We start from the raw sequence: 19,129 nt of genomic DNA, 5'->3' as shown, positions 1-19,129 counted from the left end.
GACAGCAGAGGCCCAGCAGAGTGGAACAGTCTTTCCGGGCAGTCAAACAGCGAGTCTGGCGTCTTTGCCGAGAGCGAAAGACAGCCGATGATAAACTGCTAGTACATCTATATGCACCGTCTGCGTTAACAGCCCTTTGCGCTAAAACGTCCAGTGCGGCCCGGTGCTGAGGATTTCAATAAGCATCTACAACGGCTAACGGGGCACAGCTAAAACAGTTAGCCGCATCCGCACACAGGTAACGTGAACTAAAGTTTTCTTCTTCCCTGTTTAATTGTTGCACGGATGTGCACATCCAGCGAAGCTTGAAGACACTGTCAACTTTAAGTGCTTTCATTGGAAGTTTTTCCTTAGCTGCCTGTCGGCTTGTTAGCTACTTAACGCTAGCTAACTACACGTCAACAGCTGCGATAGATTCACGTTAAGTCAAATTAGTGGGCAGCTCAGAGCTAACCGACTAGCGGGTAAAGCTAGGGAACGGTTTGGTTGATGCATACTTATCACTTTTATTATGTTGCAATCTCAATAAATGAAATGAATTAGCTGCATTATATATTTGGTCTGGCAAGTATTTTTTTTTTAATCACTTTTGAACAGCCTTGTAGCAAGTCACGTGACTGCACTTCAACAGGTAACCTTGATAAACTCGACTCTGTTCCGGGTAGTACTAGCAGCATCCACGTCGATTTCCACAATGTCATAAAGGCTATAAACCTGACGCGGTTAACATTATGTGAAAGGTGCAGTTTGTTTCCGGCAGAGAGCTGAAAATCTGGAAATTATCCAACAGTTCTCTAATGTCGGAGGTAGTTGCTCCAGTATCACAGGTGACTGCTAACAGCCTGTAGACGTACCTGTAGTTTTACAGGTACGCTTTAAAATGCAAGGTAAAATTCAATCGAAATTTACCTTAGAATAAATAATAAATAGAACTGTAAAATCCTGTTGTGAGTTCTGGTTAGGGATTGGATTACACAGCTGCTCCTGAGTGTAGTTTAAAAATGGTGTCTATATGTGAGCCACTTCACTTTCCTGTTGTGCAAGTGCTTTCATCAATAACAGAACCCCAGTTTATGCCTCTCGCATGCATTCGACTCAAAGTTCAAACATGGCCATTCGATAGACACATTAATGTGCTGGAACTGTAGGACATACACCACAATTACAATTGGTCTTTACGTGTGCCTGATAGGCAGACTATTCAGAGGTCTGGACTGGGGCAGATAAGGAAGTATAGTACATGGATGTGCTGTAGGCGTGGCCCAGAGGATGTATTGTGCAGCCTCAAATCCCACTACTCGTTTAAACAATGTGAATTTAAACGATTCTTACTTTGTACAAAAACATGACTTTGTATAAAGTTAGGAAACCGTTATTGTGATTCCCTGGTGTCGTATTTAATAAAAAGTGATCACTCAGTGAGATGCAGATACACAAAGAAGACTTTGAGAAGTCCTAAAATACCTTACAAGCAGCAGTTAACTAATTTCCCTTTGTTAGTAGGGGCACTATAAGCAGTCGGCCAGCTTCGTGGGACTTTTTCATACTTGCCTGTCTGTCTGTTTCCAGGTATGTCTGAAGTTAGTCTTGAGGCAGAGTCGGGGAAGACCTCATCCGAGGAGCCTCAGATGGATTGTGAGGAGGATGGCAAAGCAGAGGAGAGTTTGAGCAAGGAGTTAAAGCAGGAGAGCGTAGACAGCAGCAGTGTCAGGGAGGACGATGTGATGTACGACATTGACATTAACAGTGATGAAGAGAATGCAGAAAGCAGTAACAGGAAGGGACAGAAGCCGCATGATGAGGGCATTCAGAGCGAGACTTTGGCGTCTGGTCGTGTAGGCGATAGGGGACACGAGACGAAACGCAGCGTTGAAACGGCTGAAACACCACAGGAAAGCGGAGATACTCACACTGAAACAAAGGTGACATTTACCTTCACTCTGAACAATCGACCTGTCCTGGCACTTCCTCTCTGTGCTCTCGCTCATGTTGCCATTTTGTCCTTTATTTGCTGTTGCGGTGGCGGTATTCTTCCTATATAATCAGGTTAAATATTGTTGCGGAGCTTTATTAGAAGTAATCAAAAACAAGAAACTGCGTTATTGTGTAGAGTGATTGTGTTTGTTTCCCTCTTTTTACGTTTGCTTTGTTTCATCTTCCACTTGCTTTGCAGGAGTTACAAATTAGCTGGTTTTCTCTCTGTTGGTGGTGCGCTTGGTTTTCTCACTAGTTACCAAGTGTTGCTTTGTAATGTGTTTGAGGATCCTCAAAGCCTCGTGCACTCTGCTCTTTTGGCTTACAGCAAAGTGATTGCTAAGAAAAGAAATGAATTTCTGTTTATTACTTTGTATTATTGCAAATATACATGTGTTACAAAGTGCTGATTTGTCATGGTTATCCCCTGCTGGCTGGTAAGTATGAATCTATGCATATTTTGCCTTATTTCGATTAACTGTTAACTGAAGGTTAATGTGCGAATGATACAGTTTCCTCCACTTTTTTTGCTAAGTTGGGCATTCTTACGTCTCTTGAGTTCTGCACATGCCGGTCACATGGTTGGCTAGAGAGATTTGGAGTCCTGACTGAACGTTCACAGGCAATCCCACATTTCTTGTTTCTGGAATGTGACTCCTTAGGTTGTTGTTTTGTGTTCAGTTTCAGGCTCAGCGCCAGCATTGAATGTGGCATCCCAAGAATTTCATATCAGAAATTTTAATTGTTCTTCCCATTTTCCTTTAGTCACCCTGCATACTTTTGACGTAGACACATTTCAGGTTTTGCTTATTTTTTTTGGTGGTGGGGTGTTTTTGTTTGCAGTTTGAGCACAACATTGCGCAACGCTAATGTGTCACGTTCTTCTGTAGTTTGCAAGACGTGACTCTTTCCTTCTAAGGCTGACACAGCTAATTGGACAGTAAGCTTATTGTTATTATCCATCTCTCCCTCTTACATCATCTTGATCTGAATCCAGGTTACTGAACCGTAGGGAATGGCAACCTATGACATGCCATACCTTGTCCATTCGCACGCCTGACTCATTTGCAGCCAGTGGAATAACACTGTTAGCCAGTTTTTCTGCAGACTGTGGGTGTGATCATTTTTGCCTCAAGGCCCCTGATAATTTGTTGTTCTGTGAATCGTCTCTTTATGTTTTGTTTTGGGTGTTTTTGTATAAAAAGAGTCATTAATCTGGATGGAGGGACAGCTAGAATTTGCTGCTAAAAGCACCAATAACAGAACTAGTCAGCAAATTTATTTACACATGTTCTTGTTCTCTTTGTTATGGGAGATGTACCTTTTTCAGGCAAATGGTTTGAACCTGAGTGGAGCCAGTCTTACCTGCAGCTGGTAGTTGGATAAGCAGAGCAGTGCTTATCTGTGCTGCCTGCCTGCCTGCAGGTTTCCTATGGCCTTTAAGTATTAATGTGCCGATCACATGGTGCAGCCAGCAAAGCAGTGTCTTTATCGCACATCCCATCCTGTTTTTAATGTGTTATACTGTGGATCAATAAGTGAAGCAGACGATTCTGTTTTTGATCAACTATTTTGATTTCCATTCACTCAAACACACTAAACTATTTTACATCAAATGTTCCCCTTGAGACAAAATGTGATCAAAGCAAAATGCCAAATCTATGGCTTTGCAAAGTATTTGAGAATGGTATAAAGTGGTTTACACACCATAGCTGTTGTAAGTAAAAATGGCTCACTGCAGCTTCCAGTATATCTTATTTAGTTGCATTACAAGCTGCAGTCGAATTCACAAGTCATAATTAGAGCTGGAAGTTCTCACAGGTGACGGTATATGTTAGAGTGAAACCTGAGCCATGAAGTTCAGACAGTTGGCACTAGTCCTTTGGTTATGATTGTGTCAAAGCACAGACCTGAGGGCAGAAGGTGTGCAGAGGATGTTGGCTTCTATCATTCTCAAACAGAAGAAGTTTGGAAACACCAACAGTCTTTGTAAAAACAGGTCAAAAGAAGTAATTCTAGACAGAGGGCCTCAGTCGAACAGGTATCCAAGAATCCAGTCTAGTCTGTTTTGGTCCATTGTGAACAAAGTTCGAATAGAGGGGGGGAAAATGGTGCAGCAGTCACCGATCGAGCCTGCTGGGAGACGCATACCGGTAAGCAGATCTTAACAAGGAGAAGCAAAATCCTCTGTCCTGAGGAACCAAAGAGGGAAATATCTACACAATTCCTAAAGACGTGTGTGGAGAAAAACCTGACACCTACCATCACCTCATTAATACGACCCCTACGCTGAAACTTGGTGGTGGCGGCATCTCTGAAGAGACCTAAAAATGGCTGTGTGTCCAAAAACACATGCCAAGTTTGTAGGATGACTTTCAAATAGTGTTGAGGCTATAGTGGCTCCCAGATACCCTGTCATAGGATATTTCAGTGTTATATTTTTTGATAAATGTACCAAACATTCCCTTTCTTATTGTGAAGTATTGTGTGTGTGTGGGTTGATGAGAGAGAAAATGCTGTAGGGGTCAATATAAACTTACCGTTAAGTTCTCACAGTGAAACCACTCAGCCTGTTAAGACAGGAACCGGCTCCTCTTACCAGCTGATCTGGATACTACTTGCATTATTTAGAAAGGGGTCAAGATTCATAAATAAACTATCTTGCTCAAAGATGCAAATTCCCCTGTACTGATTATAAAAACACCTCACTTTAAATGCTTTTCCCCCCACACACTAACATTCACAGGCCTCACAAAAGCTTCCATACAGAATGTCATAGTGATTAGGTCAGTGTCCCAGTTTTCAGGTCCACAGTGATTAGGCCATAAAAAAGTACTAAAACTAGCACAGCTGTATCTTCATCCTCCAATTGCAGGCAGATTATTATAGCTTAAACCAAACTGATGTAGCCATAAACTGTCTCCACCCTGCGGTTTGCTCCGAGGTTGAGCTAAACAAGCTAATGTGTCACTGCATCATGATTAAGGCTACGATTTCTATTTTTCATGGCGAATAAAATGAGTACTGCCACATGATTATTGTGAGAATTGAGAGTTTTGTTCGATGCTTATTCCAGCTGGATAGGGTGAGCTAATGCTCACGTGGACATAGCCACAAAATTTGGGTATTGTCTGTTTAAGGCATTGCAGTGGCAGATATTAGGAGATGTGGAAGACCACTGATGATGCATCCTATTCTGTGTAGCTTTAAGAAGTAATGTTGTGAAATAGGGGAGTGTGGAAAGCTGATGCCAGTTGTTGTTGCACAAAAACTTCATATCCTGATCGGTGCTGAAATCAATCAAAGCAATGATCTTAAATCTAATCGTAAATGAAATCTTTTCATCCTGTCTTGATAATCAGTGAAGAAAACTATGAGAGGAGGACGGGTTGATCAGTGTTGTGGTGATGCAGCATGGTTTAGGTATGTTAATGTAGAATAGTCAAACTGACCATGTTAAGTATTTGTTGAGGTTAAATATTAAAAAAGCAGTTTAATCGTCAAATTATGTTATTTATATGTCACTGAATGTGAACAAAAGTGCTAAAGTTACAGAAAAAGCCCCACTAAACTTCACTTGAAACTCTTACAACTATATAACCTGCAACAACTGCTGTGTTCTTGGATCTTGGCTATGAGTACATAAAATTACAAAATGAACATGCTGTTGGCCATTTAGACTATAACACACTTGGAAGATGTTTACTTAAAATTATAAATCCAGTGAGAAATAGGGGGATTTTTTTTTCTTCCTATTGACTTCTGTATATTAAACTTATTTTCAACCAGACGATGAGTCGCCCCCTGCTGCCCATTTGAAGGACGCAGCTCCTCGGCACTAGCTTCATTTTAAGCCCTCGACGATACCTCTCTTATTTACAGTCTATGATATCCAGTCTCCTCTTTTTTCCTTAAGAAAAAACCTGCTTCATTTAACCATCCTTATTGCAGGAGAGCACAATGGCCGAGGAGTCCCACAGAAGCACAGCGGCGGAGATCCCCGTCACCAGCAATGGAGAACTAGAGCAGAGCCCCGAGTCTGTATTCAGCAGGGTAAGAGATAAGCTTAGTTTCATTAAACCTTAAAAACTGTGCAAATATCTATGAAGAGTATGTGTCACAAAACAAGGGAAACTTGTATAAAGGGATGTATTTGCTATTTTTAACAACTTTTACAGTCAATTGATATTTAGTTTGCCACGATTTCTAAAAAAAGAGCATCAACTGTACACTTTGGAGCAGCTCTAAGTGGCAGATGTTTGGGGGTAAATTAATTTAAGGCAGTCAAGCAGTGATGTAATGGTACAGTAAAGAAAAGCACTTTCCACCAATCACATACAGACCCCAGACACATTTCTTTCTCATCAGTCTGAGAGTTGGCAGTGATTCCAGCTGATTGCTCCTTATAGCTCACAGTCACACTGCCAAGTCTGTTCAGCTCACAGACAGTATAAAAGATGGACATAGCTACCGTGATGTCACCTGCGGTTCTCTGAAATTCTGTTTTGAAACCTCAAACGAGTGTTTCCTCAGTTACCATCTTGGTCGCGAGACATCAGATGTGATGAGATGGGGCAGGTCTGGCTGTGAAACCACTTCATCATTGGCTAATAACTTATGATTGACAAGCCCATGAGCGAGCAGAAAATACCCCAGCTAATCTTCTTTTTCACATATAATATGACCAAGTTTAACAATTTTTTTTTTTTTTTTTTAGTCAGTATGACACAAGAATGAGTGACTAACGAGTGAGTTCAGTAACAAAGTGTTTAGAGTTTGGGAAAGAGCCATTTTCCCATATACTTCTATAGGACTGGAAGTCTTTTTGCAACCACAGCTATCGCCATCTGGTGGTCTTCAGATAGAGTGCAAGTTTTTAAGCACTTCCACGTTGGCCTTTTTCCAGTCAGACAGCTGTGTTCAGATTTTTTTTTTTTTTTTTTTTTTAACTGTCTATGGTGTAACCACAAGCATGTGTGGAACTTTAAAATGTTTAATCCTGATAAAATAACTTGCTGAGGCAGGAACTGATAAATTGCCGGAAGGTTCTTACCTGGTTTCATCTGACTTGATTTAACTTGAATGTGAATGGAGGAATGAAATAAATATTCTTCTATTACTTATTCGTAAAATGATAAAAACGTTTGATACATGTGTTCCATGCCACTTGAATCCTGCTGTGATAAATCAATGTAGAGCCTGCAGCGTCTACACAAGTGACCAAGTCCTTTGTTAGTGTGTGACAAGTATTAAGCGGGATAGCCAGATATCTGGGGAGGTGCATGTCAGGTCGCACCATATGGCTTCATATACCTATAGTGTAGATCAGGGGTCTCCAGCTCCAGTCTTCGAGAGCTACTGTCCTTGACAGCTGAATCAAATGGTTGAATTACCTCTTCAGCATGCCATCAAGTTTGGCAAAGTCCTGGTAATGAGCCATTCACTTGATTCAGGTCTGCTGGAACAAGGATGCATCTAAAAGCTGCAGCACAGTAGCTCTTGAGGATTGGAGCTGGAGACCTGTGGTGTAGATGGTGATAGTCATGGAGGGAGTGGTCCTTTTGATTGGCTCTCGCTTTAGGAAGGCCTCAATATGTGTAATGGTGACAGGAAAACCATAACGCTCCATGTTTTTTGTTTTGTTTTTTTTTATGGTCATGGTTGCTGGTGACCACATGGTCATAACTCTCCTGAACTTAAACACAACGATTCAGTGCTGAACGAGATGAATTGATCCTGGGCACGGCTGTTCGAGCTTTCTTGAGTGTGAGGTTAATTTGTTAGGAGTGGTGAATGTTTCACAAATTGTTGCGTGCCACCTTGTGTGTCTGCACTGTTAGTGGGCAAAAATATATTACATTAAAACTTTAGATGGTATAAAAGATTTAAACAGCTTGATAAACCACAGTGGAGGTTTTCTCTCTTCTCGACCATAGCTGTATTTCACAAGTGACTCATAAATTTAGCTTCACTAAATCAGTTGTTAATGTGCGCACCCATAAGACCTTCTTCTGATTAAGCCTTTGGGGACACCCACCAATCATCTGTAGCTTCCACGCAAAGACTTCCTGTTCTGCTTGCTGGTCAGGAAGGCAACTAAAAGATGCTTAGAGAGAGCTAAACTGTTATCAGGGGATAGCTGATAGTCTTGAGATTGTATTTCAGTAAAAGCCATCTCTCTACGGATCCCCAGGAGGATGGTTTCAGACTGCAGAAGGAAGCTTCCAGTCCCTAAGAAATCAAGTCCAGATATGTTTTTATATGTTTGTGTCTGTCAGGTCCACTTAAACTATTTTATCTTTGTTTTGTTTCCTCCCATAGGACTCTTATCCCAGTGGCCCAGGGGCCATAAACCTTTCAGAGACTTGTGTTACATCAAGCAACTTTGCCTCAACCACGGAGGGCATCATTGAATCAGGACCATACAAAGGTGAGCCGTACTCTCCCCAGTTTTACGCCTGTTGCTTTGTGGACCGTTTCCTCAATATTCAGAGGTTTTATGAAGCAGCATCTCTGTCAGTGTGTTGTCAGGCTTTGTCAGCTTGTTACATTATTGGATTTTGTTTGCAACATTCTGAGTTTACAAACCACCCATCTGTCCATGTTCCCACTGCCCCACTTTTGTTTTTTTGTTTTTTTTAATCTCTCTGAAATATAAAAGGTAGAAATTTGAATTTCTAAAGCTGGACATCTAATTGAATTTAATGAGTTTGCTGTGATCTTCACATCGTATCGCCCCGTCTGCGTTTTATCATCATGTCCTTGTTACAAATGCAAATAAAAATCTCCCCATAGTGCGTAGAGCTGCTAGAGCCCATTCACCGCCATGTTGCCATGGCTATTTTCCATGTTATTTACACTGGCTGAGGTAGGCTTTTGTTCACAAGCACGTTCACCTACAGCGCGGGGAGAGCTTGGGGGGGGGCACAGGAAATAAACACCAGTGAGAAAGTCCCCCTTATACTTGTGCTGGAAAAAAGGTAACGCACTAATGATAACTCTATCTCCCAGGGTCAGCAAGCCTGCCCACATCTCCCATGTCACCTGTAGCTCCCAGCTCGGCTGTTGCCAGCCGCCTGGCGCGCTCTTCCAGCGATAGTCAGGCTGAGAAAGGTACCTCGAAGCGATGGTGTATGAATCAGATGAAGCAACACCATTTTCTACGCAAAATTAACCACAATCTACTTTACCGCCTTTGGTTCTCACCAGGTCCTTACCTGCTCTTTATTCCTACAGGCTGTGCTTCGTTGCAAATCAAACCTTTCCTCTCCCTTCCTGTTTGTTGGCTCTTCAAACTTTGCCTTTGCATAAGACCGGGCTAACATAAGTAGTGTTATGCTTTGCACTGGCAATCGGTGAGCATTTAAATACCCTTTAGAGTCCTTTTACTGAGGTCTACATCTCAGAATGTCTAGATTTAACTTCTTGATACCTTTACATTTGCTTGGCTTGGAGAAAAAAACTGCCTGCAAATTTAATCTCAGTGGGTTTTCCTGCATGCAGCCTTTGTCCTCGCGTAATGTGGCACCCGGCATGTCTTTACGGAGCCTCAAAGCTGCCATCATGTTTTTGAAAGGCGGTCAGATGAGAGAAAATGGAATAAATCAAAACTTTCTTCACTGCTTTGACATTTGATTTTAAAACTATCACTTAAAGCTACTGTAGCTGACCTTTTTTTTTTACCTTCAGATGATGACCACCTTCTACAGTTTCATCAGCTCTGGAGCTCCGTATCTTTCAGCATTTCTCTAGACCCAAAACAAAATGAAGCTCCTGTCATTTACAATATTTTAATGCTGTAGAGTTAATTTCAGCTGGGCTGTTCATAGATATCACCTTGCTAAGTGAATAACTTTCAACTCTCCAGGCTCGATGACAGCACAGCCAAAGAGCGGAGCGGTGGTGCTTTCAGAAGACTTAAAGAATCCAGCGATGGAAAAACTGGACCTAGTGAGGAAGTGGAGCATCAACACATATAAAGTAAACCTCTCTTTAATTGATTTATTATTATGTCCTTTTTCTAACCTGCTTCTTCTTCTTCTTCCATTTGTAAACTGGGATGTTAGGAGAGTGATCGACATTCTGTCACTTTAGACGTTATTGTGACTCCACTCTTAAGTAGAAACTCCCAGCTGTCCCTGTTCTTATGTTTAAATTTCTGTTTCTCTATTATTTGCTTGTTTTGTTTCAACAATCCTGCTGTCCTCCACAGTGTACCAGGCAGATCCTGTCAGAAAAGCTGGGCCGAGGCTCGCGGACCGTGGACCTGGAGCTAGAGGCCCAAATCGAAGTCCTCCGTGACAACAAGAGAAAGTACCAGCATGTGATCAAGCTGGCTCAGATGCTGGCCAGTCAGCTCTCCCAGATCATGCAGACACAGAGGCAGCTGGGAGATGCCTTCGCCGACCTCAGCCTCAAGACACCGGAACTCCACGTGAGTCCCCATAAAATCTGAAAACCGCCAGACTGAATTTAATACAGTTTAAAAAAAAAAAAAAAAATCCTACAGAAGCTATTGGCTTGTGATCCATCTGAGGGCTCTGAGCTTTCTTTGGGTTTTTGAGGTATGTCAAACATGAAGCCAAAATTTTCAGTGTCGTGAAGGTGGTTCTGCTTCAGAGTGTCTAGATCACCATAGCAGCTCATGCTCAACATATAACCTTGTCCAGAGGTTATGAGTTTAATTTTAAAGATGCTTTCAGTACACAAGCAGATTGGTTTTGTGTGTGTGATTTTAATTAATTTGTTTTTTTAAATGAATATCTGCTATGAGTGAGATATAGATCATCTAGAGCCATATCTTACTGACATCACAATAAGTCCTTCTGTGACGTTACAGCAGCACAACCTGTCTATGTTGCATTGGCGCTGTAATTTGCATGTCTTCAGTGAGGCAGGAAAGCCATTAATATGTTTTTCTGCTTGCTCCTCCTATCCTGCTGCGTCTGTTTTGTATTGTTGAATCTGCAGCTTATAAAACACTGATCAGAAAACTTGATCGGCAAGATTGGATCCCATTTCACTTTGGTCTCTTTCAGAACGCTATGGGACAGCGTCAGACCTGATATGAACTGAGTAGCCTTTAGTTTTCATGCCATTTTTTTGTATGAAGTTTGAAGCTCTGATGATTAGAGATCCAGTTAGAAGTAAACAGTAGCAGTGGGCAGTAAAGGTTTTCTGCAGCAGTACTGTTGCTTTCTTGAAATATTTATTTATGTATTCATTCATTCATTTATTTTCTATAGACCTTGATCAGCCATTATCCTCTTATGTCTTTTTGTGCAGAAGTACAAAAACACATCAAATGCCCGCTGCATTAGAGACTGAGTTAACAAAGAGAGGTTCAGAACCCCAGTTATTAAACAAATTGTGATTCTTTTAGGTCATATTTGTTGTTTTACTTTCTAGTATTTAGAGGTATCTTATGTGACAGCATGCACACATTAGTTAACCTCCTAAGACCCGAACTCTTCCACGGCATGCGTTTTTAGTTTCTCTTCGATATTTGGGCATATTGGGACCAGATGAATGTAAAAACAAAGAATTACCAAAGTTTTTTTTTGTTTGTTTTTTTTAACCTATATTTTTGTCCATCCATCCATCCATCCATCTTCATCCGCTTATCCGAGGTCGGGTCGCGGGGGTAGCAGCCTAAGCAAAGAGGTCCAGACCTCCCTCTCCCCAGCCACCTCCTCCAGCTTGTCCGGGGGAATACCAAGGCGTTCCCAGGCCAGCCGAGAGATATAATCTCTCCAGCGTGTCCTGGGTCTGCCCCGGGGCCTCCTCCCGGTGGGACATGCCTGGAACACCTCGCCCAGGAGGCGCCCAGGGGGCATCCTTGCCAGATGCCCGAACCACCTCAGCTGGCTCCTTTCGATGTGGAGCAGCAGCTGCTCTACTCTGAGCCCCTATTTTTGTTTCTAAGAAAAATGAGAGCCACATGTGAGGATATTTGTTTAAAATTTCGATAGAACAGTAGCAGTATAATGTCCTCGTAAGTGGATATCAGGCGCTTGTAGAGCAAAATTGAGTATTTTGGTCTAAATAACCCAAAATGTGGTGTCCAAATATGTGGATGCCAGGTCCTAGGAGGTTAAGAGTTGTCCACCATTATTGGATGTGATACACTGGTTGCTAGGGAACAATGTGTATTCCCTCGTCTGAAACCAGTGCTTCTTTTTTCAGGTTGCTTTCGGTCACTGGTTGAAATCAGTTGCAAAGAAGTTGGTTGTTTGCCAGCAGTTTGCCACAGCTGAATTTAGCTTTTACCCCTCAGCCCTAAAAGGCTGAGGGTTATTGCCACACCGCCGCGTGGGCGGCGTGGAAACCGAAGTTGGTGAATGCGTGAAGCTTGTTGTATTTGGTTATGGTGGTGATAATTCATCTTTAGAGGCTGCGGTTTGGGGTCATTTGAAAAAAGTGAAATCAGAGCTCTTTATTGCATTGTGTAATGCTGAACTTTAATTAAGTTAATTGAACTTTCACGATGCCTTAAGTGGGCATTTTTCAAAATAAGCTTGTGTGTTAGTCGATTAAATTTGTGGAAGGTCACAGCTTAAACCCGTGTGTTTAAATTTTAGCCAGATTCATTGTTTTTTATATATTGGTGCAATAAACACAAATAATTGTGCCTGTTCTTTTCAGGAGGAGTTTGGATACAACGCTGAAACCCAAAAGCTGTTGTCCAAAAACGGAGAGACGCTGCTGGCTGCCATCAACTTCTTCATCTCCAGTGTGAACACGCTCGTGGACAAAACAATCGAAGACACCATGATCAATATCAAACAGTATGAAGCTGCAAGGTAATGCGCACACAGGCTTAGTTCTACTTCTGCACCAAACAGACTTTTATTTAATTGTGAGACACAAGGCTTTGGCTGGACGCCCACGGAAACGTCTTTCTCTAAAGTTCAGACATATAAGTTGTTGTGTTTAATTTGATGAATTACCATTTTAATTAAAATGGACAGTTTTAATTGTGGACAAATTGAATTGTGTTTAAGCTGCTGCCGGAGATTCAGGTTGTTGAGGTTGCGGACAAACAGACTCAAGGACAGCTTTTACATCAGGGCAATATTTAATAATACATTTACGATGCACTAATGTAAAACATTTTTTTTTTTTTTTTTTTTTTTTTTTTTGTACAAAAATTATTGTTGATTCAGTTGACGCAGTTTGCGTTTTTCTGATGTGGTTTATATATTTAAACACTCCTAGGGTTGAGTATGATGCATACCGTACGGATCTGGAGGAGCTGAATCTGGGGCCGCGTGATGCCAACACCGTGCCGAAGATCGAGGTGTCTCAGCAGCAGTTTCAGACCTACCGCGAGAAATATGAGAGGATGCGAAACGACGTCTCCGTTAAGCTGAAGTTCCTGGAGGAGAACAAGGTTGGTTAGATGCTAGCTCGCTAATTGCAATTGAACCACTTGCTATTGCTGTAAGAGAACACGGTGTGATCACGGGTATAGAGATCGGAGGGCTCGACCATCGAATAGCTCTTTATGCTGACGATGTGATCCTCTTTCTTAAAAATCTGGGAAAATCTATTCCAGCCATTTTAGACCTAATTGGAAAATTTGGACATATTTCTGGTTATAAAATCAATAAATCAAAATCTTCTATAATGCTTTTGAACTCAGAAGAAAGGATGAATCCACCTAAATACACCTGCCATTTTAGAAATGTGAATCAGTTTACTTATCTAGGTATTCAGATTGTCCCGAAATTGGAAGAGGTGGTGAATCATAATTATAGTCCAATTATGACTGACATATCCAAATCAGTGGAGAGATGGTCGAGTCTCCAAATTTCACTGATTGGTAGAATAAATATACTAAAGATGAACATGCTCCCTAAGCTTCTGTATCTGTTTCAGAATATCCCCTTGCCACCCCCCTCAGACTTTTTCCTTAAAATAAGAAAACTGTTTAATCAGTTTTTATGGAATAACAAGCGTCCCAGACTTCGCTTATCACTTTTGTACTTGCCCTTTGATGCAGGAGGGCTGCAATGTCCTAACATGGTTTGGTATTACTGGGCAGCCCAGTTAAGAACTATAATGTTCTATTATGCTGCAGAAAAGCCCCCCGCATGGAGAACTATTGAGTCTCTCTCTCTTAGGCTTCCACTTCCTACATATGTATACTCTGATAAATATAATAAACTCAAAGACATTACGCTTAATCCTATAGTTAAAAACATGATTTATATCTTACATGTCACTCAAAGATATTTAAACGTAAAATCTCCCCTCTCTGTTTTTAGCCCGATTTGGGGCAACAATTATTTTGCCCCGGGTAGGGCGGACGGTGGTTTTAAAATGTGGGCAGACTCGGGGCTGGGACTGGTGAAGGATGCTTTCGGGGGTGATGGAAGACTTTTAAGTTTTGAACAACTAATCTCTAAATTTAATATTCCCCGAAAGCACTTTTTCAAATACCTACAGTTTAGGAGTTTTATCAGGTCTTATCATAATGATTTTACACATATTCCCCCGCTGTCCACATTAGAGAAAATCCTAACCAAAAACCCCACTGGTAGAGGGATGATATCTGAATTATATAACTTGATGATGACATCCTCTCCTGATTCATCTGCTGCTAAGCTTGAAGCTTGGAGGTATGACTTACAGGAGGACTTGACAGTGGAACAATGGAGTAGAGCATGTAAGCTAGCCCAAACACAGACAGGGAACACACGTCTAAAATTGCTACAATTTAATTGGTTGATGAGAGTGTACATAACACCAGAAAAACTTAACAAATTTAATATGCAGATTCCCTGATATCTGTAATAGATGTGAAGAAGATAAGGGCACATTGCTCCACTGTTTATGGTCATGTCCAAAAATAAAGGAGTTTTGGGAAGAGGTTGGAGCAATGATAAAGGAGATTTTGTCAATTAAACTTGTGCTGGATCCCAAACTTTTCCTACTGGGATTATGTCCTGTAGGGTGTAACATAGATCATTTTGAAAAAATCTTCATAAACATGGGAATACTACAAGCAAAGAGAGTGATAGCTCTAACGTGGAGGAGTCTTGGCAAACCAAGTATTTCACATTGGTTCAAAGAATTGTCTTTATGTTTACCATTAGAGAAAATTACATATACTCTAAAAGATAAACAAGAAATTTTCCAGAAAATTTGGGGGCGCTACATCCAGTATATTGGGAATAAAGATCTATCTGGTTTACTGTGTGAGACAGGGACAGCCTAGCTATTCCCTGTACAGGACCACAACCATATGCTGCAATCTGAAAATTATTCTTTAAAATCTGTCAGAGATCTCATGGACTCAAGTGCTTTCATTGAATGTACCTTGTGTTTCGTTTGTGTAAATTTGTTTGTGTATGTACTTTATATATGTATATATGTAAAACTGTAATAAACATAATGTTGAAAAAAAAAAGATGCTAGCTCGCTCTACATATCACTGCCCACGTGTTAACTTTCAGCTAATTGTGTCGCTTTTTTTGTTCCTGTTGTCTCAGGTGAAAGTTCTGCATAATCAGCTCATCCTGTTCCACAATGCCATCGCTGCATACTATGCTGGAAATCAACAGCAGCTGGAACAGACACTCAAGCAGTTCCACATCAAGTTGAAAATGCCAGGCGAGGACAGTCCATCTTGGCTGGAAGAGCACTAATCATTCCTTTTCGGCTCCATTTGACAGGACATGTCAAATTTACAGAGAAACTACAGGAGCTTTCTTCCCTCTTTAATGCTATTCTCGCTGCTTTTCGAACTTTGAGAACTGTAAATGAAAATAATGCAAAAACGGAAAAAAAAAACCTCCCACATTCCATTTGTCTTTGTTAAATCGTTTTCCTTCTTCTTGGTTATTTCAGATCATTGAAACACGCACTTTTGCACTGTTTGACAGATGTGTCAAACAGATGTTGCTGCAGTAAACGCGTTTGGAAACTCTACATGGCCTTTTGTATTCCAGCGTATGATTGTTGTATCCCAGCACAGTGGACATGTTGGCTTTGTAAAGTGGGGCAGCTATGGGATCAAAACAACTGCCGTTTTACTCACATTCTTTATACTGCTCTTATCAGCCGATGAATGCTTTGCAAAAGATAAGCAGGAAGCTTTTTTTTTTTTTAAATGCAAATCCTTTAATGAATTGATCAATTTTACCCACAAACTCTGATTAAAGTGGTAGTTTGATATTTTGGGAATTTGCTTTCTTGCCGAGGCTCATGTAAGATCTGCTCTGTCCTCTCAGTTTAAAGCCAGCAGCCGGTTAGCTTAGGATAAAAACTAGACACAAGGGTAGCTTTACTCTTTCCACTGGTTAGAAAGGAACCTGCCTCCTAATACCTCTAAAGTTCATGAATACAAAAAGCCAAAGTGTATGAAATCAAGGTGTGCTTGTGCAGAGGTAAAACCAGGCAGCCATGTTTCTGATTGTGAATTTTATGCTAAGCTACTGTAACTGACTTCTTCCTCTGGATGAGCTAGATGGCTGTCCATCCCCACATTTGTGCAAAAACCAAAGTTTTCCCAAATGTTTGAAACACTCCGTGCAAAGAGATGGCAGTTCAGATGACGTTTACACAATCCCTCTGTTTTTAGGACTTCTGGGGGTTTTATTGTTGTTGTTTTGTCTACATTCAGGGCTCGCGGTTGAATGGGTAAAAGTGTTGATAAAATGAAGGATCAGCCTTATGTCAATAGATGTGCCTTGATTTCTTGAATTGGTTCTCCTCAAATCCATGCTGTCTGGTCTTCTTGTTAAAAGCAGGTGCGGTCGCTACCAGTGTTCAGAGAATGGAGCAAACGAGCACCTTCCACCCTCGGAGATGGATCCTGTACAATTTTACACGTTTAAACGCAGCACAAATAAAAGGAAAACTCCAGTACCTTAGTGAAGACGTGCTGTTCTCAAACATACTTATCCATATTGCACACGTGCACATTTCTGAAATTGAGATCAAAAACTTGTTAGAAGTGTGTGACATGTACGTTTTAAACCAAAATGCAATTAACTTGAGAGATATTGTCTTTTGTAAATTTAAACACCAGCATTCTTTTGCATAGGCTGCGTACGGTTTCCTTCGATGGGCTGTGCGAAAGTATGATTATTCCAAAGGGGACGCTCTGTCTGCTAGTGTGGTCCTCACTTTGTGGATTTGTACTTCTCCTGTGGCTCGCTATAGCAGTGTGAGAGCGTGAATCTTGTACAACAATCTGTTCCTTAAAATAGATGGCTATATATTTTTAATCTCTATTTGATTTTTAGTATGACAAAAATGCTGCCTTTTGGCGTTGTTTTCCTAAAGACCTGCATAATGGTGTGCTACTGTGGTAGCACCGTGTCACAGTGGGCATCTACCTTTGTAATAATGAAACATTAACAAATGTTGAGTTAAAAGGATTCTGAATGTTGTGTAACCTTTTTGGGGGGAAAATAAAACATTAAAAAAAGAAAAATAAAAAAAAAGTGTCTCCAGAGTTCAGTGTTGATGCTGTAATTGGGGTAATGGTAGCAGCTTGTATCGAAAGTCACCACCAGGGGCCAACAAAGAAAAGCAGGCTACTTTTGACCTGCCGGTGAAAATATATCCTTACGGGTTATTTATGCTCTTTTTGGGGTTTTTTTTTTTTTTTTTTTTCTCCACCTTTCCTTTTCACACAGGCTCCTGTGATACATCAGCCTGCTGCATTCTGTTGACATATGGATTCAGATTGATGTAGTTTACCCAGCAGTTCTAGAGCGTGGAGCCATTTCACTGGGACTTGTCTGCGTTTACTTAACTCCATGTGCTTTCAGATCCCTCTGTAGGTTTTCACAATGATGAGCCCACCACACCCACAATTATACATTTGGCAGGATCCGGTTAATCCTCGGGGAAAAGCTTTGAGGATGTTCATCACAAAATCAGTGACATGTTTTATCTGCAGGCACAAATGAGGCCTTTCAGTGTCCCACGCCAACAAATGAAGTCTTGGGTTGGGGATGTCGGGGGCATGAGGTAAATGTTTTCCATTGCTGGGGGAAAAAAAGGAATCTCATTCACGTTTTTGACTTTCACAAAGTAGGAACTAATTAATCATTTTAAAATGCATTTTACATAATTTTTTTTTTTTTTAGCTAAACAGAATCTTGGTATTTTGAGAGCATTTGAAATGTGAAACTGTTGAAATAATTGGGAAATTCCCTTAGATTGAATTAAATGGAATAGTGCAGAAGATTCTGGGTTTCAGCTGAGGCCTGACTGTGTAAAGTTTGCACATTCTCCTCGAGTCTGTGTGAGCTCCCGCAGTCTAAACACGTATGTCACATCCACCATAGGGGTGGCTATGATATGCACTTCTTACCTATGACTACTGGGACAGGGTCGGGTTGGATGGAAGTTAAATAATGTTGTAATTGTTTGATATCAGATTTATCAAAATATCACCCTCCCCCCACCCACCCAAAAAAAAAAAAAATCTAAATTCAATAACTTATAACAAATTTACAAATTTTAATGTGCCTGCCTCTTTCCACAAATACATAGTCCCATACTAATGAAGTATCTACATTAAAGCACAGGACCTATCGGTGACGTAACGAAGCTAGTAAAATGTTGTGTGGTTCCAACGGTAGCTACGTTTAATTTTACTGAGCGTTATAATAACAGCGTGTCACACAACCTTTGCAAACTTAGGAGGAGTTAGGGAATGGCAGGCAGTGGATCAAACCACTGTGAGGTACATATGGGGGAGTCCGCCTTTAAAGAAACTTACACCCCCACCACCACTTCTGAAATACCTGAAATGGGAACCGCTTGTTTAGTAGCTGAAATAACAAATAATTAATGAAGTAAAAAAACAAAAAACAAATTGATTGAAATTGAAATGATTAGCTTATTTCTGAAAAGTTTAAGTTAGGTTTCTCAAAATTTCGACTTGCTAAAATAACGCAGTTTTTTTTTTTTTAGGGTAAACTAGCAACATGTTAATTTTTCAAGTTTTCCTTTAGAGAAGATGTGTTGTGTGAAGTGTCTAAAGCAGGGGTCGGCAACCCGAGGCACGCGTGTCACAGTTGACACCCGAAGGGTGGACTGGCCATCGGGCATACCGGGCATTTGGTCGGTGGCCCGATGATTTTTATTTATTTATTTTTTGTAACCGTATAAACAATGAAAGTGGTGGATT

General features: G+C 40.9%; 1 protein-coding gene across 3 annotated transcripts; it reads left to right on the top strand.

Annotated features, from left to right (window-relative positions):
• The first annotated feature begins 22 nt into the window (after positions 1 to 22).
• Positions 23 to 17,406, top strand: arfip1 (ADP-ribosylation factor interacting protein 1 (arfaptin 1)). 3 transcript variants are annotated; one of them, XM_040023739.1, is made up of 10 exons: positions 23 to 238; positions 1,570 to 1,922; positions 5,926 to 6,027; positions 8,296 to 8,404; positions 8,986 to 9,087; positions 9,842 to 9,954; positions 10,187 to 10,408; positions 12,619 to 12,776; positions 13,192 to 13,366; positions 15,471 to 17,406. In XM_040023739.1, the coding sequence occupies exons 2-10, from the start codon at positions 1,572 to 1,574 to the stop codon at positions 15,624 to 15,626; spliced, it is 1,488 nt and encodes a 495-aa protein (XP_039879673.1). In that variant the 5' UTR covers positions 23 to 238; positions 1,570 to 1,571; the 3' UTR covers positions 15,627 to 17,406. The 3 variants fall into 3 exon arrangements, with proteins under 3 accessions (XP_039879673.1, XP_039879675.1, XP_039879674.1); XM_040023741.1 differs by lacking the exon at positions 1,570 to 1,922 and having other exon boundaries at positions 24 to 238; XM_040023740.1 differs by lacking the exon at positions 8,986 to 9,087 and having other exon boundaries at positions 26 to 238.
• The last annotated feature ends 1,723 nt before the right edge of the window (positions 17,407 to 19,129 follow it).

The sequence above is a fragment of the Simochromis diagramma genome, unplaced genomic scaffold (genome assembly GCF_900408965.1).
Source record: "Simochromis diagramma unplaced genomic scaffold, fSimDia1.1 OVJJ01000302.1, whole genome shotgun sequence".
Classification (NCBI taxonomy): domain Eukaryota; kingdom Metazoa; phylum Chordata; class Actinopteri; order Cichliformes; family Cichlidae; genus Simochromis; species Simochromis diagramma.
The sequence above is the reverse complement of the archived record's forward strand: the minus strand, read 5'-3'. Positions and strand labels throughout refer to the sequence as shown.

Excerpts from the sequence above, each read along its gene's own strand:
- arfip1 (XM_040023739.1), top strand. The coding sequence starts at position 1,572 with ATGTCTGAAGTTAGTCTTGAGGCAGAGTCGGGGAAGACCTCATCCGAG. Across the intron at positions 9,088-9,841 it reads CGATAGTCAGGCTGAGAAAG|GCTCGATGACAGCACAGCCA; the intron begins GTACCTCGAAGC and ends TCAACTCTCCAG. Across the intron at positions 13,367-15,470 it reads AGTTCCTGGAGGAGAACAAG|GTGAAAGTTCTGCATAATCA; the intron begins GTTGGTTAGATG and ends CTGTTGTCTCAG.